The 25,209-nt window shown below is 44.0% G+C and overlaps 1 protein-coding gene across 1 annotated transcript in view; it reads right to left on the bottom strand.

Annotated features, from left to right (window-relative positions):
* Window positions 1-25,209, bottom strand: part of ADAMTS12 (ADAM metallopeptidase with thrombospondin type 1 motif 12) — a 307,211-nt gene that overhangs the window by 35,798 nt on the left and 246,204 nt on the right. Inside the window, exons 17-19 of the mRNA XM_042903184.1 lie at window positions 24,681-24,807; window positions 15,972-16,182; window positions 4,556-5,680 (exon numbers count right to left, since the gene is read on the bottom strand). Of these exons, the coding sequence (XP_042759118.1) occupies window positions 4,556-5,680; window positions 15,972-16,182; window positions 24,681-24,807 (1,463 nt within the window). The remainder of the gene's footprint in view (window positions 1-4,555; window positions 5,681-15,971; window positions 16,183-24,680; window positions 24,808-25,209) is intronic.

Below are 25,209 nucleotides of genomic sequence, written 5' to 3'. Positions count from 1 at the left end.
GGACACACCATGCTGTCTGCAATGGGAATTTGCAGATCTTTTGTCAAGCGGTGGGATATACTTGCCCAGCTCTTGAATCAAGACTGTTCTTGTGAGTTTCTTTGGCCAATAAAATGCAGTGGATGATGTGCCACTTCTCAAGAGGACTCGCTAGTTTCAATTCTCTTTCTTGACCCCCTCTCTCTGCCATGAGAATAAAACAGGGCCAGATGCCGGAGGATGAGAGATCATGTGAAATAGAATGGGGTCACCCAGCTGAGGCCACCCCCGACCAGCCGGCCTGTAGCTGCCTCCACAGCCGATGCACGGCAAGACAAGCTGAGGTCAGCTAAGCTCAGCCCCAATCAACAGAATCTCTCAGCTGACCCACAGACTCGACGAAACCCTGAGGTTTTGTGGTGGTTTGTCATATAGCATTATTATAGCAATAGGCAATTGCTACAACTACATAACAGGTATCTTTCCTACATTTTCTTTAACCTTCTGAGATTCAGGGTACAATTACAGTTCTGCAACTGGCTAATTGTGTGGTCTTTTGCAACTTCCTAACTCCCTAGACTGTAAAACTGGTGATAACATTAGGACCACAGAAATTTGTGCACATGGTCAGGACTCTACAAATGTTACCTATTGAATACAACACAGCTGCAAGGTCAGCATATGAGTCTCACTTTCCAGATATCTGGGGCCCAGAGATAGAAGCAACATTCAAGGCCACATAGTGTGTTGTTAATTTCATATTATGACATAGAGAAAATATATTCGCCCCAATCCAGGAAAGGACCTAGTCAACTAAACTCCCAGGATAATGATAACCCGGTAAATCTCAAATGATGTCTATGATTCTTTGTACTGTATTTATGTGGCAACTAAATTCATGTTGTCTCTGGGGCTCTGAATTTAGTCCTAATAGATTCAGATCCCATGAGCAGACATTTAATTCTTTTTGAACACTTTTTTTCTTTTTATTCTTTTTTAAAAAAGTTTATTTATTTTGAGAGAGAGACAGAGACAGAGACAGAGAATGCATAGAAGGGGCAGAGGGAGAGGGAAGAGAGGGAGAGAGAAAGAGAGAGAATCCCAAGCAGGATCCGCACTATCTGTGCAGAACCCCATGTGGGGTTCGATCTCATAAACTGTGAGATCATGACCTGAGTCAAAATCAAGAGTTAAATGCTTAACTGACTGAGCCACCCAGGTATCCCAATTTTTTTTCTTGTTTTGACAGTTTCTATTGAGGCAGCAGACAACAGTGCAAAGGTAGTGCTGACAGGGGCAAATGCATGGGACACAGTACAAGAGACATGGAATGCCACCAGTTGTCATTAGTACGAGTTCCAAACTTGGAGTGGGCGATGAGACAAGAAAAAACCCTGGGGAGGTTGAAGGACAACTTCACTTTGTCCTGGAAACCTTCATCCTCATTACAGTTAGTGACCCTGTGGCAACCGAGGTACCAGGTCAGGGAGGAGGTTTCCGGATGCTCAGAACTGGAACTAACCAGGAGAGCTGGATCAGCATCACGTGACAACTGCTGTGAATGGCTGTGGAAAATCAGACTGTCGCTTCCATTTACACAACTGCACAGCTTACACTTAGCTGAGTGACCCAGGGGATCTGACTGGATGATGGAGCAATTCAATGAGAGGTGATTTTCTGACGAAATAGGAGCCATACCCTCGTACGCTGCATAGCACCTAGGTTTTCTGTTTTGCAAACAGATATCAGAGCAAACACTTACTGGGTGCTTCCTATGTGCCCCATACTCTTCTGAGTACCTTACACATTGTTAGTCCTTTCATCCCCTCACAATCTCTGATTCAGGCATTGACACTGTCCTCATCATACATGAAAAAACTGATGCAGGGTGAGGACATATATAGTTAGCGGGTGAGCCAAGATTCCAACCCAGAAAGTCTGGTTTCAAGTTTTATGTGCATTTATAGTGTTAACCCCATTTTTATATCAATTCCTTAATTTTTGAAATCACAATTAGAGGAACACGTTGTATACAATGGGAAGTGTGAAGAGCCCTTCCACACAGGACAGAAAAGCGGGAGGAAACGGTGAGAACAATTTTCAGTCAAACAATAAGGAACTTTAGAAATTACTTCCAATCTTAATGATCAGGAAAGACTTTATGGCAGCTCATAGCTTGGTCCTGAAGAACAGGGGAGATTCTAAAAGGCAAAGGAGGAGGGGAAGGAAATTCCAGGCAGAGGGAACAGTGTAAAAAAAGGCATTAGACTGAGAGGAGCAGGAGGCTTAGGGAAAACTGAGCAGTTTAGATCTGCTGAAGCTTAAGATGATGAAACAGAGTGAAGCCAGTGTGGTTTGAAAGCTTGGTTATGTAATGTTGTAAAGGCTGTTGGAAGTCAGAGTGGATTTATCTGATCTGATATGTAATGAAGAGACATTAAAGATTTGTGAGCGGGAGTTTGGAATGATTAGTAAATTCCTTCAGAAGACTAAGTTGGCAGTCTTAACGTCTCTTGTGATTCGTGGAATGCGTTACGGGGTGGGGGGGGGGCGGTGGTTGCTGGAGGCACACACACCAGATAGGAGGCAAGAACAGTAACTGAGGGTCCTCCTTTTTTCACTGTTGGGGCACTAACTGGCATTTTGCAGTGGACATTTCTTCTTTATAAGAGACTTCCCTGAATGTCGCAGGGCTTTTATCATCTTTGGCTCTCAATGTTGAATGCTGGTAGTAGCCCCTCCACCATCACTGTAGCAAACACAAGCATCCCCATCTTTTCCCAGTGCTTCCCACCATTAGATTGGAAACCACTGGCTCTAAACTAACAGGAAATAAACAGGAGATGATAGAAATGATAAGGTGACACTGACTTGTAAAACCGTTAAGGTTTTTATAGGGGGCTTGGGGAAGATTGGTATCAATGGGGTTTCTAAGCTGCAGTCATTGAGAGGCCGTCCTAAAGAAGCTTCAGAAATGGACAGAATAAAAAAAATCAGAGGATAGTGGGAAAACCAAAGTTTTCATTGTGAGTCCTGATCCTCTCTGACAATTCTCTGTATTAAACATTTTGTCTCAAAAGATGTGTAAAGAGAGCAGGCGCCAAACCCTATCACAAAGGGAATTTCTGCCAAATGTTGAACTCTGTTCTCCTAATATCCTTTGCAGCCCTGACAAACTGCCATCTGGACCAATTCCTTTTCTCCAGTCAAACCGCCTAGAATTAATAGCTCTCAATAGCTTCACCATGGTTGCCAATTCTTGGCAATCTATGATGTATTCAATAAGGCAGTTTATTTCTGTCAAAGTCAACTGATGACATTTGAGATAAATCAAGTGTGTCTTGATTTACTATAATCAAAATGTACCAATTGACTTCTGGCCTCCACAGTCACCAGAGCCAGTATGTACTTTTATGTTGATTTAGTTTATTTAGGTAATTCACAGTTAATGCCCATTTTACAAACTGGATAGAGTGGAGTTAGAAGGTGCATCATCCAGCTGACAGTTGTGTCCCTCGACAAGTCACATGACTGCTACAAATTTTATTTCTCTATTTGCAAATTGGCATAATGAGACCTCACCTACTCCTCGGGACTGTCAAAAGGAGAAAATAAGAGGCTACATGTGAAAGTGGTTTGGAAACCAACATGCTTTATAAATTATATGCACTGTTGTTATATTAGCTACAAATACTTCATTTCTCTTTAGCTAGGAGAGGAGTCATGAATTGTCATAAAAATGCTGACTGATGTAAGCATGTGACCATTTTGCCACAAAGTTCTCTTTTGAGTTGTCAAATTATTTTAACAAGTTCATATACTGTGCATTCAAAATTCAAATGGGTGAAAACGATTTTGATGCTTCAAAGGATATTAATTAGTTCTAGAAATGGAAAAACAAATATCTAGCCAAATTTCTGAAGCTTGAAAACAGAGGCCAACATTCTGTCGTCGTGTTTATTTTCTTCTTCCTCCACTTTCTAATTCTTTTAATGAGTCAAAACGATTTTTTCATGCAAGCATGCAAACAGAACAAGAAGAAAAGAAAATCATCGATAACACTGAACTAGAGAATGCTTTTAAGGAATTTTATCTTCAATTTCCACTCCAATTAGGATTACCTGACAGATTTTAACTAGAATCCCAAGATCAGCTGTCTCTAACGAAATGCAAACTCTGGCCTCTTCAGCCGCCCCTCCGCACCAGCTGCTGAGGTTTGTAGCTAGAGGGCGTGTTACAGGTGATCTACACCTGTAGACAAAGGTGTCTACTGTTTGTAGACAAAGAGCGGAGTCCAAAACATGGACTGAGTTCTCCGCCATCACACAGCTGAATCGCCCAGCCCTCCTGACTATACGCTTTATCTCACTACATTTGTCCTCCCTCCCTGGAGATTTTCTTCCCCTCAATTTAGGAGGTAGGGAGGACAGGAGGGAGGTGAGCACCTGGACCTGTTTCACGTTTCCTCCACATCGGGCTACATTTTACTCAAGTCCATTTGAAATCTACACAAGAATGCAACACCCCTACTACTTCCATGGAGACACAGGCATGGGGTAAGAAATGGAACTCCTACCTTACTCCAGTTTCCAACAACCCAGTATGCGGGGCTGCCGCTCGTGGACACCTGCTTGTAATTGGAAGCATTTAGCAAAAACCCCTCAGCTATCAGACTTTTTGCATCTTCCTCAGTCAGGACTGGTCCGGAACTCTGCGTCAGATTCATGTTGCTTGGGAGTTCTGGGGGGTCATGGTTTATGGAACGTTCTGAGGGTCCTGGCTGGTGGTCTCCTCCCAGAGGGAATGGAGTGTTTGCTGGCTTTTCAGTGAACATCCCCTCAGCTCCAGGTGCACCATTTTTGAGAGTAGCAGGCCTTTGGCTGGGTAGCAGTCCTTCCATCACCGTGCTGAAGGGTGGCCACATGGACGGCCCCCTGAAATAAGGTGTTGGTGGGGGTCCAAGGGGCATTTCTGTGCTTTGCACCACTGAAGCATCATTTCCAGGTACTCTGATTTTGGTCCACGTTATGGAGTTGTTTTCATTTTTGTCCTTAGCTTGTTCACTGTCTTCTCCTGAGCCACTGTGAATCTCCATTTCTGGCTCTTTGGTCAAGGTATCATAAAATGGAGTCACCTGCCAAGTCACAGGGCTGCTGGAAGATGGCAAATCAGAACCACTCATTGTCGTGGTTAAAAAGTCTCCCTCTGAGGTAGGACCAGTGTCTGAATTGGGAACATTCTCTTCATTTGGCTGGACACTCAAAGGCCAGGAAGTGATGATGGGCTGGGAAGTACTTCCAGTGGAAATGACATAATTGGAGCCCAGTTCAGTTTGGTTTGAACTGTTTTGCCACCATTTCCCATCCAGGTCTCCTTCTTTGGGATCTGGGGTAGGACCGGGGCTGCTGATGGCCAGGGCACTTGTACTCACAGACTGGGGCACTGTGGGTGTGCTCAGTGTTCTGGGACTGGACGTGGTTGGAGGGATGGGCTTTAAGGGGTCCTGCCCAGATGTTGGTGGCTTTCTCCCACTGGAAATTGTGCCTTTGTTGGGCTTCAGAACTCTTCGGCTAGATGGACATTGCTGGAGGCCACAAAGAGCCCGGCTATTGGGTTTCCTTGTTGCGTCACAAGGTTCATCATGGTTCTTGGCGCACGTGACACTGCGAATCCGCACTCCACCACCACAGGAAACAGAACACTGGAGAGAGAGACAGCTGTTACTTTAGTGGGATAGACACACTGGTTCTCATACTCAGGTCTGCAACAAGTGAGAATGGGCCCAATGGAAACTGCACTGTGCAGCTGAAACTTGTTTTCTTCTATCTTTACATTTGATTTCTGTGCTCCTCTAGTTTTCCATGGAAATATGTATCTCCTGGAGACCAGATGGGGCTCAGGACCAATCATTACCTTCGCAAACTGAAAATACAAACCATGACCTAGTAAAATGGAAGTCTCCCTGGGCTTTGAACATGGGGCACTGAATTCACAAACAGTGCAATGATTTATACAAGTCACCTATTCTTTTTAAGAGATACTAATATAATCTTTCCTAGGGTTGCAGTGCTGTTTAATGTAAAATGTTTACATATTTTCTGGAATCTATTAAGTTACTTATAATGAACCTTCCCCTTAATGTTTAGAAAATGCCAGGTATAACTAACATTACCTCACCCGGGCACCACAGGCTCCATTTCCACTTGCCTATGCCAGGTAGAATCAGATTAAAAGCTAGACAACTATCATACTCACACATGTACACAGATCCAGGACGTATTCTGAAATTTAAAGGTGGGTAGTTAATCAAAGGTAGAGAGAGATACCCTTTCCAAAGAGTGAGTCCTGTAGCATGGTGTTGGTGTGAGGGACCATGGCAAGTGCCCTTCTCTGATGTTCCCCCCACATTCTGTAGCTCATGCCAAAGCACAGGCAGAGTGCCTTTGGGAGATTCCTAACAGGGTTGTCTTTCCTCAGGATTCATGGTAAAGAATATTTATTTCCTCAGTCCCAACAGCTGCAAACCACATGTAGTTGCTACATAACACTAAATTTCTAGATGTTTTGAAAAATCTATACTTTTACCAGACAGCTCCATTTTTAGCCTTTTCTTTCTAATTTCAAGTCAGCTACCAAATATATGGCCCCTGAATGTGAACCATCCAGGGGTATTCACTGGCTGTTTCACATCTGTCTGTCTTATATTCCCAACCTCAAAGCAGATTTTTTTGAGGATGGGGTTCACATAATGACTGGCAGATTTCCAAATGTTCACAGCCATTGTTTTGTGCGATACTCGTGATAGCACTGTGAGATTTACAAGGCAGGAGTTATGATTCCACCTTCCACAAGAGAGGAACCTGAGACTCAGCGACCTGCTCGAAAGGCTGCAAGTCAGTGGCAGAGTAAGAATCAGATTTATTTCGCATCCTCCAAGAAATCTAGTGCAACACACTGGACAGTAGCCACCAACTGATTTCACTTCTTGACCTGACTACAGATGCTTGATTTCTGAAAAGTTACCCAAAGGCAGTTTTTTATTCATAACTCAACTCCAGGATAGTTCATGGAACACAGTGATCACTTAATACACATTTTTTTGTTCTTTTAAAGCTTATTTATTTATTTATTTATTTATTTATTTATTTATTTATTTTTGGGGTGGGGGGAGACAGAGAGAGAGAGAGACAGAGAGAGAGAGAGAGAGAGAGAGAGAGAATCCCAAGCAGTCTCCGCACCATCAGCACAGAGCCTAATGTGGGGCTCCAACTCATGAACCACGAGGTCGTGACCTGAGCCAAACCAAGAGTCAGACGCTTTATTGACCAAGCCACCCAGGTGCCCCAATATACACTTATTAAGTGACAATTTTACCTGGAAAAAAACTCAGGAATGGGAAAATTCTTCTGTGAGCTTATGCATTTTTTAGCTTAAGTTTTTTGCCTTCTCAAATCCTACTTTCAATTCCTTCTGTGTACAAAAATAATGTTGATGTATAAAACTCCCCCATTATTTTGTCACAGTCAAGCATAATCACTCACTGATGTCTGACAGTTCTGTGAAATCAGCTCCTTTGAAAAGCAGGAGACACTTATAAGCACTGGAGACAGTGCAGCCGACAGTGTGTTCAACTGCAGGTTGGGGGTTATCTCACTTTGGAGACTGCAAAGGGCAGGCTGCAGGTAGTTCTTTTCCTAGTTTACTGTAACGTTTCTGCCTTCTTGTGTGCAAAAATATTTTATGCTCCGTCCAGTTCATCCTCCTGACTTGCTCTCTGCTTGTTACGTTCTAATCCGAACCCCCTGAGTTTTCAAATCTCCTCTTTGGAAAAATTATCAGTCCAATCAAATACCCTTCATGTATGTCTGAACCCATTTGTGCACTGGCTGCCTCAGGCAGGCTAGGTTCTGGGAGCTGAGTCACAAAAGGGGCCCTGGCTAAGGCCACCTGCCCTCAAGCAGCAGGTGTCTCTCCCTTTGGGTATTTCTTTCCAAGAAATGTCAGAGTAGACATTTCTCTTCTTTCTCTTCATTCCATTTTTTGTTTGTTTTGACTTGAAATGCTTATAATGGCCACAGGGAAGTTAGACTTTACAACTTCATAAGCATTAAAAAAAAATCCAAAAGTATATAGATATGTGCCCTCCACCCCGACTTGACCTATGAAGCAAAAGAGCTTATAAAACCTGTAAGAAGCAATGTGAACTCCCCAATCTGCCATTATTAATTAGCCCCACACATGATAGAGCAACTAAACCTTAGCTTTCTCCTCTGGAAATCGAGAGAAATTAATACTCACCTTTCAAGGGGGCTGTGAGGATTACATGAGACAACAGTCTTAACACAGTGCACAATATATGGAAGACAATTGGCAATTGGAAGCTATTATTATCATTGTTATAATAATGATGCTGAAAATAATAATAGTGATAACAGCAAAGGGCTTGGGGGTCTCTGATTTCTACTATCCTTCTGGAGCACAGGGACACACACCTGTCTGTGGAAAGTATGAGGAGAGCAGCTGTCTGGGTGAAGTCGTTGTAGGCACATGCCTAGAAGATACTGTGGATACCCATACATCCCACTGGTTTATTGCTGAATTTTTTAAGACTGAGATCCCCTAGGGCTAACAGATGTGTATAATATATATGTATATATAAAATATATGTATATGTATATACATATATACACACATATAGAGAGAATTACAAATTACAAGTATTAAGCAACCTTTTTTACTGAGCAAATTTGCTCAACCTAAAAGAATAAAACAGGGCTAAATAATAGCTATCTAACTAGCTGTTTAGTTAAAATACATTAGATTTTCAGCTGTTATTATAAAAAACTTTTTTTAACATTTATTAATTTACTTTGAGAGAGAAAGAGAGAGCAAGCATGCGTGCAGGGGAGAGCCAGAGAGAGAATCCCAAGCAGGCTCTGTGTGGGACTCAGACTCGCGAATGTGAGATCACGACCTGAGCTGAAATCAAAAGTTGGACACTTAACCGACTGAGCCACCCAGACACTTCAGATTTTGAGCTTTTAAAAGTGAAGAGTATTCTAGAACAGAAATTCCAAAGTGGCAGCCTAAAGACTAAATTTGGCCCACACACATTATTTCTGTGGCCTCCTCAATCTTAAAACAAACAAGCAAACAGACAAAATACAAAAACTGAATTAGTAGCCAACATTTAAAAATCAGTAGATTTCATGGGGCACCTGGGTGGCTCAATCAGTTAAGCCTCTGACTTCGGCTCAGGTCATGATCTCACAGTTTGTGGGTTCGAGTCCCGCGTCGGGCTCTATGCTGACAGCTCAGAGCCTGGAGCCAGCTTCATATTCTGTGTCTCCTTCTCTCTCTGCCCCTCCCCTACTTGCGCTCTGCCTCTCTCTCTCTCTCTCCCCCTCTCTCTCAAAAAAAAAAATAAGCGGATAAAAAAAATTTTTTTAATTAGCAGATTTCATATTAAAATTACAGATTTTTAGCTTCTCTCAAAAAAGCGGATGATCTGCAACTATTGGCCCCATTCCCAAATGGCAACTCAAAACTTCATGAATGGAGACCTGGGTCTGGGAGGAGTTTATATGTTTTCCAGCACACCTACCCTTTCCTCCCCATCTGCTTTCCTTACCCAGTAGACACGGAAGCTTCCAAGTAACGGATGGATGCCACTCTTTAGCCCTGGGGCATATTGTGCCCAGCAGGACAGTGTTAACTCTCTGCCAAGTATATTGGGGCTAAAAACAAAGTTTCCTTTTTCTCCTCCTCAGACCAGAACAAGCAGCACTGTTTTGTGTTCAGCCCCATGCTTCTTCCCGTACATCTTGTAACTGTGTTTATCTCCTTAGGAGCTGTCAAGCCCTTCGGATGAGATAAATACAGGACACAATGCCACACTTAGAGCTCATCTCAACCAGTAGTTTGGGAACTCTCAAAACCAGTATCTGCTATGGTTATTTTATGCCCTTACCTTGCAATTTTGAACTCCGTACCAGGCAAGCAGCTTGTCAATCTGTTAATGTCCTCCCTGGGTGTCAATCTTGCTCTTACTTGCCATTACTTCAAGATTAAGGCCTTTGGGGAGCCCACTGAGAACAAGGTCTGCTGCTAAATGAGTCAAGCCACCCACCTGAGCGGCACTGTGGAGGAGGGGAGCTCACAAATGGCTCAGAACTATAGTGCTGAGAGTTTATTCAAAAACACAGTTGGGGCTTATCACAGAGTTAGGGCTAAAGGGCTGAGTAGGAAACAGCTAATGCTTTGCCATAAAAACATTAATTGTATAGTCTCAGGAATTTATAAATGAATGGTTGGATCTCATGCTAAAACCAGCTTTGAAAGTAAGCTGAAACACTTAGGTAGCTGTTATGGGTTGAGCTGTGTCCCCTCAAAAAGATATACTGGAGTCCTAACCGCTGCCTAACCCCTCCTGCTCCACCTCAGAGAGCTTATTTGGAGGTGGAGCCTTTGCAGAGGCAGTCAAGTACAAATGAGGACACAAGGTGGGTCCTAATCCAGTATGACCGCTGTTCTTATAAAAAGGGAAATTCTGATGTAGAGACACATACATCAGGACCACGCCATTGAAAGCAGAGATCAGGGTGTTAACATCTATAAGGAAACCAGAGGCCACCAGAAGCTAGAAGGCATGGAACAGAGTCTCCCTTAGAGGGAACCAACACTGCCAAGACCTTGGACTTCTGGCCTCCAGAGCTGTGAGACAATAAATGTTGTTAAACAACCAAGTTTAACATGCTACTTTGTCATGGCAGACATGAAAAGAAAGAAATATGAGATGAAATATGAAAAGAAATATCAGACGTGATGAAGAGAATCAACATGGTCCCGAGCTAGTTTTCCGTGAGCAGTTGTGTCAAACAAGGATTCCTGTATGTGTCCTCCAGGAAACCTGGCAAAGCACAGGCCGCTGACATCTGAGAAGAACTGAGATGTTGGCATGAACAGACATCCCGGGCCAAAAGAGAAGGTGGTCGAGCCCGCGTAGAAGCACCTTGGACCTTAACTCGACTGGGGACTACCACAGGTAAGTGCCTCAGAAGCGTCTCCTAGCTTCCCTGTTCTGTCTTCCTTCAGTCTGAGGGCATTTATTTTTTTTTTAATTTTTTTTAATGTTTATTTATTTTTGAGACAGAGAGAGACAGAGCATGAACGGGGGAGGGTCAGAGAGAGAGGGAGACACAGAATCTGAAACAGGCTCCAGGCTCCGAGCTGTCAGCACAGAGCCTGACGCGGGGCTCGAACTCACGGACCGCGAGATCATGACCTGAGCCGAAGTCGGACGCCCAACCGACTGAGCCACCCAGGTGCCCCTGAGGGCATTTCTGTGAGTCTTCGCACAAGAGTGTTCTTGGCTTCCTGCTCAGCAGGAGACCTGCTGCCAGTGTGTGCTGCAGGGTCTTCTGTCTCAAGAGCCAGGAGACCTGGTTTGTGAAAATCGCCATTTCATCTACCTGGTCACTCGGACACGCCAACACCCACAAGAGCAGCTTTGACTTAACAGATCCTCAGTAAGCTGGTTAATTGATGGTTGTGTTCATTTGTTTGTGTGCTTTTTGTCAGGCACAGAAAGGGCATGTCTGCTTTTGGAGGCTCTGCACCACACCCCATCAAATATATTAAAGGAACATCTCTAATCTCCAGGGAAATACAATCTTTTTCTCTAAAAACCCTCTGACAGGGGCGCCTGGGTGGCTCAGTCGGTTAAGTATCCAACTCTTGGTTTCAGCTCAGGTCATGATTTCACAGCTTCGTGATTTGAAGAGAGTCATGAGATTCTCTCCCTCTCCCTATGTCCCTCCCCCACTCTCACTGTCTTTGTCTCTTTCAAAATAAATAAATAACCTTAAAAAAATAAAAATAAAAACCATCTGAAAGGCTTTTTATTCTTTTGCTCTGAAAGTATTTGGGGAGGGCAACTCATTTAATTTAAGAGTGCCCTGAGTTCTCAGCAATCATTATGCATAGTCTGTGATTCCAGCAAAGTGACAAAAGCTGATCTAGAAATTGTTTCCAAACATAATACATTTTTTATGAACACTGTCATACTGTTATATTTTGCAGACGTTTGAGATGCATATGGCAGAGTGTTCACAGTACAAGTTCTGCTGCCTTCATTCAAATTCTGGTTGCCTTGCTTAAAGGCTGTGTGACCTTGGAGAAGTCTCTATGTCTCTATGTGTGTTTCTTCACCTGTACGATGGAGCTAATAAGGCTGTTACGAGGTATTGTGTTAATACCTATAAAAGTGTTTAATACATATGCTAAAAGCCCAACAAGTATCTGTCATTAATATGTAATTAAATATTGATTTCTGATTTTGCACTGTCCTTTGTTTTTATGGAAAGCATACAATAACCTTTTCTTTCAGGTCTCAAACATTTTTGTAGACCCTGACCCAAGCCCTGTGCTTACAGTGTTCCATGCATAAAATGGCCCTGAGCTTGGGGCGTGGGTTTAGATGAAAATGCAGGGGGGTAAAGATTGTCAGGGCATCTGGGTGCCACGGACTGACCATGGCTTTCAAAATCAGACTAGAATAGAAGACAGACACTTGTGTTCTTGCTTGAGAATGAAGTTACCATTTAGTGAACACTTACTATTTGTCAGGCACCATGCAAAGGGCTTACATGGATTATCTTCAAGCCTTAAATTAACCCTCTTTTTATAAATGAGAAAAGGCTGAGAGTGCTCTAACACTAGCTCAGGGCCATATAATTAGGGATCACCAAGGGCTTAAAAACCTAGGAAAATTAGTATCCCACTAAACTGCCAGGAGTAACGGGGGGAATTAATGAACAACATCAACCTCATGAAGTTATCTTAAGTGTTAAATGAGATAGACTCTATAGTGTGAAAAGCACTTAACAAATGATAGATGACCTTATTATTTCCATCTATTTACTCTGCTAAGAAATGCCTATTATGTTACAGGCACTGTTCTAGTAAGAAGTTTGGAACTATTAACTCATTTAATCCCCATAACTTCCCTTGAGTCTAAGTACCGCTGTTATCCCCATTTCATGGATGGAGAAAACACACTACAGAAAACTAAAGGTAATCACAAAGAGATTCAAGTCACACATCTAGTTAGTAGCAGAGCCAGGATTGGAGCCCAGGGCCCCAAGCTCTAGAGACTGTGCATGCCCTTCACCACTAGACTGGCTTTCTCTCACAAGGCCTGTCACTGAAGTGATAGACCTAATAAAAATGGGAGCCACAGAAACTCTGATGCTTTATGATAAACCAAGACCCCTTTCTTTACCCTGCATGCCCAGAAAGTAGGTTGGGTAAAAACAGAATAAGATTCTTGGTGAAATCTGAGATCAGGGTAGGAGTCAGTGTTCAGGGCATGAGCTTAGAGAGGGAGGGGCTGGTCATAGGGGCAGAATGCTCCCCTCCCCTTCCCCCTGCCAGCTGTCGCTAGCCCTCCTTCTGATCCCTGCTGGGTCAGGGATGAGTATGCTGGGACACAGCTGAGCCCACCCTCTCTCATTGCTTGGGTTGGCAGAAGTGCCTTGACAGGGAAGGGAAGTCAGCCCAGGGAGGACGACCCTACTCCTGCAGAGTCCAGGAGCTTCACAGTTCTTAGATCTTTGGCCCAGTTACCTCCTAGCTTCCAACTCATACAGGGTGACCCAAACAGCCCGGTTCAGACCAAATGAACTGTGCTGGAGCACTGCCCTGCATCAATTTATATCAGTCTCAAGACAAGATCCGGACCATAAATACTACAGTAGCAAGAAGACAGCACTGTATCATTTCTCTTATAAATGTATCTGGGCTTAGTTAGAACATCAAAGACAAAGACATTTCATCATATTCTGGCAAAGCTCATTACAGGGCTGAAGTGTGCAGGCATTAGTAAGAGAGCCGAGGGAAGAAAAGAAGACCCACTGGATGGATATTTTGATGCTGATTTAGCTAAAAGCACCTCTCATGACAACATCCCGTAAATGGAAGGCAGGGTCTCAGCCTTTCTGCTCAGCTCTATCAAGAGGAAGCTAGAGACTGAACTCTGTGTCTGCTGGCAATACACTATGCAATGGCCTGTATTTGCAACAACAGACATGAGTACTTGTCACATCGTGCCAACTTTTTGGTCCCCTGTTCCCCAGCTAAGGCACATCATTTTGTTCCCCACAAATAGGAGCATAATATGAAGAACTCCTCAGCCAAATATATAATTGTAGTCCTTTAAAAAAAGCATGAAGGATCTGGCAATTAGTAAATTCTACATGACAGGAAATATTGACTGCTTCAGATGATGCAGCCAAAACATTCCTGGTAAACAGATTTAATGGGCCAGTCACAATACCTCATTCAGCCTTATTTGGACAACACTGTAATTTACAGCAATCCAGGCTGGCTGTGGACTAATGCTGATATGTGCACACATTAATAGTACTCTATTAGTTTGCAGGTATGTTTTCTTTGCATGGATCCCTTCATATTTCTTTCCTCTTTCTTTCTTCTTTTTTTTCTTTTTTGGGTCCTATCTCTCCCATTTGATAGGAAGTTCTTACAACATAGGGACCGTGCTCGCCATTTTCCTTTTGTTTTCACTTCAATGCCCAAGACAGTATTCTGCACAGAATTAGAAGCTAAATAAACCTGAACTGTGACCATGAGGTAATGAAATAAAGTTCTGGAACTAAGGTTATCAGAGTGGCTCTATTCAAATGATTGTTTTTTGCTTTCAAAGGGTCAGCTTCAGAGATGGAACCTTTGCTTATACAAATTTTCAAATTCTTCTTTAGATACTATTTCATAGTACCTTTATGAGTACAGATAGTACTTCCTGCATTCTCCGAAATCCAGTATTTTTTGTTTCTCTGAAGGTGAGTCCTAAGAGGAGTTCCTATGATATTCTGGTCAATAGTAGCATTATTATGGAAAGCATGGGCCTTCCAAGGAAACTCATCTGTCCTTAAAGTCTGGACTGTTGGTTTAAAAAATCATATATTTTTTGTCATTCCTTAGGTCATTGAACAGAAACATGTATAGGGAAGCAGAGCAAGGCCCCTGGAGACTCCAGGACCCTTGGAGAACAAAAAGTCTCTACTTCGACGACAGACTGTAGGAGCATGAGTTGTGACACTACCAGGTTCCAGGTGACCTAAAGGCAAATGAAGCTTGGGAGTTCTTCTTAACCTTCTAGCCCACTGATTTCTAACTGCACTCAGAGAATTAGATCAGATTAATTTGGGGAAATGCAACAACACTTATTTGAATTTATATGGCTAATAACAGTAGATGTGCCAACTCTTGGTCAGGTCTGGCCTTGACCGATGCTGAATAGACGGATGATGTGAGGGGCTTTTTCAAGTGTCAAGTATACTGCCTATCATTCTACCATTTGAGTAGCACATCTCCGGTTTTAGTTAACTACAATAGTTCCAGTGAAACATAAATGTAAGCGTTTAACAAACCAGCTCTCGGGGTGGGTGGGAGAGCCCTGATTTGCTACCAGTGGTTTGACGACGGGACAATAGCAAAAATCCTGACAATGTACAAATTAGCTGTTGTGAGGGGCACCTGGGTGGCTCAGTGGTTAAGCGTCCGACTTCGGCTCAGGTCATGATCTCGCAGTTTCTGAGTTCGAGCCCCGCGTCGGGCTCTGTGCTGTCAGCTCAGAGCCTGGAGCCTGCTTCGGATTCTGTGTCTCTCTCTCCCTCTGCCCCTCCGCCGCTCATGCTCTGTCTCTCTGTCTCTCAAAAATGAATAAACTTAAAAAAATTAAAAAAAAAATTAGCTGTTGTGAGTCTGTGTAAGTGGGATTCAGCTCATCCCTGACTGGTATCTGATCACTGGACAAGTGAGAAGACCCAGTAAGAATGAAAAATAAGCAAGATAGGATATGAGGCAGTGGGAAATGCAGGAAACAGGCCAGAGGTGATAGACACTGGCGACTCTGCAATTTTCTCTAGGGTCGCTTTGGATTGGTTAATGGGTGGGGAACGGATGAAGCTTACCTCACTCCAGTTGCCTACTGTCCAGTCCGATGGACACAAGATGTCTCTGTTGCAGGAAATGAGGGTCTTGGGCTTCAGCAGGTGCTGGCAGTCTTTAGCTGGAAGAGCCTGCTCATCAGAGCCCATGGTCTGGACGCACAGCACCGTTCGCTTCTTCTCTCCATGGGGCCCACATGTTGCTGAGCATGCTTCCCACTCCCCGGCCCACCACCTGCAGACACACACGGACATGTGAGAGAAGATCACCAAAAGTATACGTGTACAGCCAGCCACTGGAAACAGAAACCATGTGCAGAAGCACAGGTTACAGAGCTGGGTGGTCCTCGCTGATACTCCAGCCTCCTAGAGTAGTCAGGGTCATGGCTGGCTTGTGCAACCACGCCTCAAGTCCAGTCAAGCATACAGCATAAGTAGATGCTAAATAAGAATGTCTCTGAATGAAAAACAATATGCCCTCTCTCTTTTCAGTCAAGAAAACTGAGGTCTAGGGGCACCTGGGTCACTCAGTGGGTTAAGCGTCTGACATTGGCTGAGGTCATGATCTCATGGTTCATGAGTTTAAGCCCTGCATCAGGTTCTGTGCTGACAGCTCAGAGCCTGGAGCTTACTTCAGATTCTGTGTCTCCCTTTCTCTCTGCCCCTCTTCCACTTTCCCTCTGTCTCTCTCTCTCTCTTAAAAATAAATAAACATTGGGGCGCCTGGGTGGCTCAGTCAGTTAAGCGTCCAACTTCGGCTCAGGTCATGATCTTGCGGTCTGTGGGTTCGGGCCCTGCGTCAGGCTCTGTGCTGACTACTCAGAGCCTGGAGCCTGTTTCAGATTCTGTGTCTCCCTCTCTCTCTGACCCTCCCCCGTTCATGCTCTGTCTCTCTCTGTCTCAAAAATGAATAAACGTTAAAAAAAATTAAAAATAAATAAATAAATAAATAATAAACATTAAAGAAAAATAAAACTAAGGTCTAGTTTTCTGTTGTACAACTTCAAGCAAGTTTGAGCCTTACTTTCCTCATCTATGAAATGAGTATAACAATACTGACTTTATATGAGTGTTGTAGGTTAAACAAAATATCAATTTATATATAGTGTATAGTACACAGCCTAACACATAAGAACTTGATCATTTGTTATTATTTGTTGTTATTTTTTTAAGTCTATTTATTTTGAGAGAGAGAGAGAGAAGGAGAGGGGCAGAAAGAGAGGGGCAGAAAGCAGGCTCTGTGCTGTGGGATGTGAGGCTCTATCCCATGAACTGTGAGATCATGACCTGAGTCGAAATCAAGAGCTGGACACTCAACTATCGAGTAAAAGAATCCAATAGAATCTACGTTCGTTCCCTGGTTCCTAATTGAATATTTTTCTACTCTAATGTGAAGCAGGTACTAAAACAATTACTAATTTTCAATTATTTAGGAGATGATCAATTGGGGGCATTGCCTTCCTCTTTCCCAACTCCTGCAGTCTACCTACTACTAGCTTCACTGGTCCCTTTGATCAGAAAGCAGCAGAAAAAGAAGAAACTTAAGATAATGTCTTACTTGTTAGCTATTCTTGACAACTGAAAGAACTAAAAGTGTTTGCTAATGAATACTCTGGATTCTCTGTGGAAAACAAGGATGTGAGCTCTTTCTCTACCTCTTATCATGGATGATTTATTCAAGATTCTAGAAGGTAGAACCCACGGAAACACAGAAAGAGCTTTTTAAGAAAAAGTTATTATTTATTTATTTATTTATTTATTTATTTATTTATATTTTGAGAGAGAGAGACCACAAGCGGCGAGGGGCAGAGAGACAGGGAAAGGGAGAATCCCAAGCAGGCTCCCCACTGTCAGCACAAAGCCCCATTTGGGGCTCAAACTCACAAACTGTGAGATCATCACCAGAGCCACAATCAAGAGTCGGATGCCTAACTGACTGAGCCAGCCAGGCGCTCCTAGAAATAGCTTTTGAAAGTGGTAGGGAACCCTCTTTTTTTCCCCTTCTCCATCATTGTGTGACTCTTCCAGGCCCTGGGCTCAGGAGCCAGTGTCAAGTTGTTTTCTGTTGTCCATTTCACTTTTTGGATGTCTGCCATAATGTCACCTTCCTAGGAGATGTACAATAGAATACTGTTTTTATATTTATAGGCGATCTGTGACAGGAGGCTGTTGAGATGTTCTGAGGGATTGGTCAGAAGAAAAATGTAATGCAAAAAACTCAGCAAGACAAAAGCCCAACCCATTTATTTACCCCGAAAAGACAACCTCTCTGGTTTAGTCAGCACAGAATTAACAACAGCCTAACCCGATTTGGTCTGTTTTTGCCAGTGATCTTTATCCTACAAGAACGCTGCTGGCATTTCCCACACAACTGGAGAACCGATTATGCACTGTCTCCTACTGTTCTTTAGTCCCCCTACATGAGTCACTGTACTGTCCCGGTTACAACGTAAAAGTCCTATGGACTGGGGCTCTAATAGTGATTCTCACTGTAACAACACAGTGGAAGGCTTTATTTTATTTTTTTTTATTTTTCAATATATGAAATTTATTGTCAAATTGGTTTCTATACAACACCCAGTGCTCATCCCAAAAGGTGCCCTCCTCAATGCCCATCACCCACCCTCCCCACCCTCCCACCCCCCATCAACCCTCAGTTTATTCTCAGTTTTTAAGTCTCTTATGCTTTGGCTCTCTCCCACTCTAACCTCTTTTTTTTTTTTTTCCTTCCCCTCCCCCATGGGTTTCTGTTAAGTTTCTCAGGATCCACATAAGAGTGAAACCATATGGTATCTGTCTATCTCTGTATGGCTTATTTCACTTAGCATCACACTCTCCAGTTCCATCCACGTTGCTACAAAGGGCCATATTTCATTCTTTCTCATTTCCACGTAGTACTCCATTGTGTATATAAACCACAATTTCTTTATCCATTCGTCAGTTGATGGACATTTCGGCTCTTTCCATAATTTGGCTATTGTTGAGAGTGCTGCTATAAACATTGGGGTACAAGTGCCCCTATGCATCAGTACTCCTGTATCCCTTGGGTAAATTCCTAGCAGTGCTACTGCTGGGTCATAGGGTAGGTCTATTTTTAATTTTCTGAGGAACCTGCACACTGTTTTCCGGAGTGTAAAAAGCGAAAGACGCTACCAAATGACAATGATTTAAAAAGACTTGTTAAATTCCTTATGCTTCCCTCTTAACAATAATCTTCAAATTGTTTGGAGGCAATTGCAGGAAATTCTGTTTCCTATATGACAGCACAAGTTGGGAGATAGAACGGGCTGTCTTGCTCCCTTGAAGTGCTCTGATGTGGACTGGCAGAGTGGAGCCGTGGAACTGATCACCAGCTCACTGAGAAAACCTGGGCCCCGGAAGATGCTGCACAGTGGCTGTCTGGCACCCAGCTCCTGCCTGCGGCCACGGCATCTCCTTTCTAACTACCGGGGCTTCATTGCTGATGGTAGGAGTGGGGGCTGTGGAATTGGTCCATTTCAAAATTTCTCTCCAAATCAACAAGCTGCATCCGTGCACTCAGCTTAACAAGCCTTCCAGGGGGAACCAGGTATCATTTACCTTGTTCTAGCAATGCTGCTTTTAGAACTAAGAGATGAAGAGATGTCAACTACAAAGCCCCAAGCAAGGCAAGAATCACAGGGACAGTGGCCAGGAGGCGGGACTATGGGCAAGGGGTCCAGATGCCTGGCTGCTGGTCTTGCCCTGACAAAGGCTTACCTTGCCAATGAATATGCATCTCATATAGCCTGCCTGGCTGCAAGCTTCCTTAGGAAGTGACAGATTTGTGCCATTCCAAAAACTCCTTTGCCACACATTCCAAGAAGCCCCAATCACAGGGTTTTCCAAGCTTTGGAGCTTCTATAACTTGGTTGGGGCATCTCCGCTCTTCTGCTTGTGTCACCTGCATTAGTTTCCCATAGCTGCTGTGACAAATTACCACGAACTTGGTGGCTCAAAACAACAAAAACCTGTTTGTTTGTTTGTTTTTTACTTTTTAAAAAATTTTATTTTACTTTATTTTTAGTTGTTTTTAATTTTTTTATTTATTTTTGAGAGAGAGAGAGAGCATGAGTGGGAGAGAGGCAGAGAGGGAGACAGAGGATCCGAAGCAGGCTCCAGGCTCCATGCTGACAGCAGAGAGCCCGATGTGGGGCTGCAACTCATGAACTGTGTGTGAGATCATGACCTGAGCTGAAGTCAGATGCTCAAACAACTGAGCCACCCAGGCACCCCAAAAAACCTGGTTTCTAATAGTTCTAGAAGCCAAATCTGGTCTCTTATAGTTATAAAATCAGTATTACTGGGATGAAATGAAGGCATTAGCAGCACCATGCTCCCTCCAGAGGCTCTATGGAAGATCAGTTCTTTGCCTCTTTGGGTTTGTGGTGGCTGCTGGCATTGCCTGGCTTGTGGACCATCCCTCCAGTCTTTAAGGTTACTGTCTCCAAATCTGTCCCTGTTCCATCTTCATATCACCTTCTGTGTGTGTGTGTGTGTGTGTGAAATTCCCCTCTGTCTCTCTCCTATAAGGACACTTGTAATGACATTTAGGGTCCAAATGGATAACTGATGATAGTATCCCCATTTCAAGCCCCTTCACTTAATAATGTCTGCAAAGACCCTTGCTCCAAATGAGGTAACATTTGCAGGCTCCAGGGATCAGGATGTCCTTTCAGCCTATCACAAGACTGCACTAAGGGTCAGCTTCAAGCTCACAGATCTCAGCTTGTATCACATAAGAATTCCTTTATCAAGGCTCCTTCCCCATGTCCATGGGCTGAAGGGTCAGCTCATCTCCTCCTGAAGAGTCCTTCAGCCTCCCGACTCTTGCCCAAACATCCTTCTCCCTCTAGCACTGGTAGCATCTTGTTGTAAAACTACCTCCAACTAGAAATTCTGAGAGTTGGAAGTGTGGAGGTGGGTAAGGTAACCACCTTTATGGAAAGTGAATTCTGAAAAGAGTGAGGCCAAGTCTTTAGCTACAGGTAAATAAGATGTCCGGAACAGAGGGGCGCCTGGTGGCTCAGTCAGTTAAGTGTCTGACTTCAGCTCAGGTCATGAGCTTGCAGTTCATGAGTTTGAGCCCTGCATCAGGCTCTGTGCGGACCGCTCGGAGCCTGGAGCCTGTATTCGATTCTGTGTCTCCCTCTCTCTCTGCCCCTCCCCTGTTCATGCTGTCTCTCTCTCTCTCTCTCTTTCTCTCAAAAACAAATCAACATTAAAAAAATTAAACCTTTCTTTAAGAGACAAAACAGACGAACATAAGGGAAGGGAAACAAAAATAATATAAAATCATGGAGCGGGACAAAACAGAAGAGACTCATAAATATGGAGAACAAACTGAGGGTTACGGGAGGGATTGTGGGAGGGGGGATGGGCTAAATGGGTAAGGGGCACTAAGGAACCTACTCCTGAAATCATTGTTGCACTATATGCTAACTAATTTGGATGTGAATTAAAAAAAATAAAAAATAAAACAAGAAGATATCCGGAACAGATTGATGTATGCTTTAAAACACAGAGCTGATACCAGAATCTTCTTTGACTGTGTTGCCTTTCTGTACATAGCCTGTGTCCCCAGCTCTACCTTGGCCTCAGCAGGTGACTGTCTGTATGAAGATCCCTTGGAACCCACCACACCTAGCAGCACGCTTGCTTTGCTTTAGACACAGCCTGGATAGGGGAGAGGTGCACACCTCTTTGGGGGATGTAATGGAGACCACAGGCTTATAGATAGATAGCCCCAGGTTCAAACCTCTGCTGTCTACTAGTTAGCTGCATGATCCTAAGTGAGGTAAGGAACAGTTCTTCCTCTATAGGCATGATAATAATTATTTTCCTCAGTAGTCGAGAACAATAAAGAGAATATATGAGGTATCTCTAAAACATCATCAAAAGTGAAGTAGGTACTTAAAAATCCCACTGTTTTCCTCTACTCTGATCTCACAATACTTCTGTTTCTTCTTCTTCTTCTTCTTCTTCTTCTTCTTCTTCTTCTTCTTCTCCTTCTCCTTCTCCTTGAATGTTTATTTACTTCTGAGAGACAGAGCATGAGTGAGGGAGGGGCAGAGAGAGAGGGAGACACAGAAACCGAAGCAGGCTCCAGGCTCTGAGCTGTCAGCACAGAGCTTAACACGGGCCTTGAACCCACGAACCATAAGATCATGACCCCAGCCGAAGTAACTTAGCTGACTGAGCCACCAGGTGCCCCAAGTTACTTCTGTTTCAACAAATGTGTGGGTTTTCCATACCAAGCAATTCTGGCCCTAACTGTTGGGGTTGGTGCAGACTGGGCAGGTTAGGGGCTGGGCTGCCCAGCACAGCCCCTATTGCCTTCCCTTCAGGTCCAGGTTGTCACCTGTGCTTCTCACCAGCTGGCCATGAACCAAGGGTTCCCACAATCCCAGCCAAGGGTTGGATACTTTGCTAGAGTGGCTCACAGAACTCAAGAAAACATTTTGCTTACTAGATTACTGGATTATTATAAAAGGATACAACTCAGGGACAGCCAGATGGAAGAGATTCATGGGGCAAGGTGCAGGGGAAAGGTGGCAGAGCTTCTATAACCCCCTTGGGGCACACCACCCTCCCAGCACCTCCATGTATTCAGCTGCCAGGAAGCTCTCCATACTCCTCCAGTTAGGGTTTTTTTGTTCGTTTGTTTGTTTTTAATTTTTTTTAATGTTTATTTATTTTTGAGAGAGGGTGTCAGAGTGTAAGTGGGTGAGGGGCAGGGAGAGAAGAAGACACACATCTGAAACAGGTTCCAGCCTCTGAGCTGTCAGCACAGAATCCAACTTGGGGCTCGAACCCAGGAACTGTGAGATCATGACCTGAGCCAAAGTCAGGTGCTTAACCAACTGAACCACCTGGGCGCCCCCAGAGCTTTTAGTTTTAAAATCATGATGACTATTGGATTTTATCAGAGGCATTTTTTTTATCAGATACCAAATATATATCCTTTATTGTATCACAATATCTCAGTGCTCAATAAATGGTAACTCTTACATGGCTATAATCACCACAGTATCTCTTATGGGAAGTAACAGGAGCTTAACAACTATTCATTGGCAATCGTAAGGCCAAGGGAGACTATGTAACACAATAAAAAGGAGAACCTGAACCCCAGGAACAAAATTAGAGCCAGGAAATAACCATCTATCATTTTAAGAGGATATCTAACCCACCAGAGCAAGTGGCTTTGAAAAGCAAGGACAGAACCCCGGGCACGCGGGCACATGTATCATGGCTGCTGTCTAATGAGCACAACAGGAATTTACTGGTACAGGGTCATCAACTTTGCGGGGGACTGGGGGTGAGGAAGCACGTGAGCCCTGCAGAGCTGTGGGCTAGTGACCAGCCCCCAGACATGACCTTTGCTTTTCTGGCTCACTCTTCCGTGAGAAGAAATTATAGAAAGTACAGCTGCAGATGAAACCTAGTGCTGGCCAGAGCTGCAGCTAGGTGAGGTGACCAAGGCGAGGTGACCAAGGTGAGGTGAGGCAGTGCCTCTGTCCTGTTGCCGCACGGCAGGATCTGGCTCCCGGCCTCACAGCCCACTCCTTCTCCACCAGAGCCCACAGAGCTGGACAGAGAATAAACCCGCTGACTCTGGCCTCGGGCCAGCCTGTCTGCCCCCACTAGAGACAGATATTGCTTGCCTTCACTGACTTGCCTAGACTCTTCTTTTTACACAGTTCTTCAACATTTATCACATTCTTCTAGCTCTTCTTTAGAGTTCGGTTCGTCACCTATTTGATTTATGATACCAACGAGTCCCCTCCTGTTTGACTAAACTTAGTGTGTCTTCTTAGGATTGGAATGAATGCCTGATGAGACTGGCAACCTAAATATACCCCTGTTTGTGGTCACTAGAAAATGAAGACACTCTCCAGAATTCATTCTTTCCTTCTTCCTTCACTTCCTTTCTTCTCTGTCCGTCCCCTCTCGCTTCCTCTCTCCATTCTCCTCCTCCTTGGCTCCCGACCTGCCCCCCCCCCCCCGCCTTTAACATAAGCCCCTACATTATAGCCACCTTCTGGGACTCCAATATCTAGAACCAATATGGTGAGCAGGAAATGAATACCTCTATAATGCTGCTTCTCAACCAAGGGTGCTTTTGCCCTTGACAAGACACTTAGCAATGTTTGGAGATGTTTTTGGTCGTGACAACCTGGAGGAAGGGGGGAGGTTGCTACTAAAATCTAAGCAGGTACAGGCCAGGGGTGTCACTACACATCATAGGGCGTGCAGGACAGCCCTGCAACAAAGAGTTATCTGGCCCCAAATGTCAACGGTGCTGAGATTAAGACAGCCTGCTCTGAAGACCACCCTTCCAGGCAGCCGTAAGTGCAGGTGGGCCCAGTGATCTGAAGGTGAAGGCTACTATTGCACCGGTCCAGTGCTCTTAGAAGAGCCACACCTGTTATCTGAAGAACTTTGGGGGATCCATAGAACATTCTCTTCAACAATGCTCTGAGACTTAGTCTTACCAAATAAAAAAACACAGAACACATCTTTGTAAGAAATACTGCTCTATGGGGAGAAGATGTCCTCACTCACAGGTTGCCACAGGCTCCAACAGCATAGCCACAGACACCTGTAAAAGTTTTTCTGTATTTATTCTAATGACAAAGCTTCCCAACCTCCTTTATCACTGAGCATTGGATTACTGTTACATCAGACACATAGAGCTCTTTTATCAGTGGTTACCTGGGTGGACAGTCCTTTTCATAGCACTTCTTCTGTCTCCCGTTGGGCTGTGTTTCTGGGTCACAAAAGGTAGCTTTCACCATCCCGTGGCCCTTCTTCACACAATGGGCAGTCTGGCGGCGGATACCTGGGGGCAGGGCAGAAAGGTTCACACGTGTTAAATCCCGAGCCCACATACCTAGTGTCAGGGAGGCCCCTGGTCATGGCAAGTGACCACGCTTATCACTGATGGGAAAGTTGTCCATAAGGTGTCTGGCTTTCAAAGTATGGATAGGGAATGGAGTCTCTACTTCACTCATGCTACAGCTCACAGTGGGTGGAAGATATCTTGCTTGAGAAGGACTACAGATAATATAGGTAGATCAACACACAATCTCATATACAGATTATAATGTAACTGTGGAGACAAGACCAATACATATATTCCAAATAAAAAAAAAGTGAGACTTAAATAACGAAAGCAGTTATTGTCACCAGGTATTATAACACAATTGCTATTAGCTTAATAAAGGAACAAAGCGGGTAGGGA

This window comes from Panthera leo, chromosome A1, assembly GCF_018350215.1.
Source record: "Panthera leo isolate Ple1 chromosome A1, P.leo_Ple1_pat1.1, whole genome shotgun sequence".
In the NCBI taxonomy this organism is placed as follows: Eukaryota; Metazoa; Chordata; class Mammalia; order Carnivora; family Felidae; genus Panthera; species Panthera leo.
This window is presented reverse-complemented; position numbering and strand designations above follow the sequence as displayed.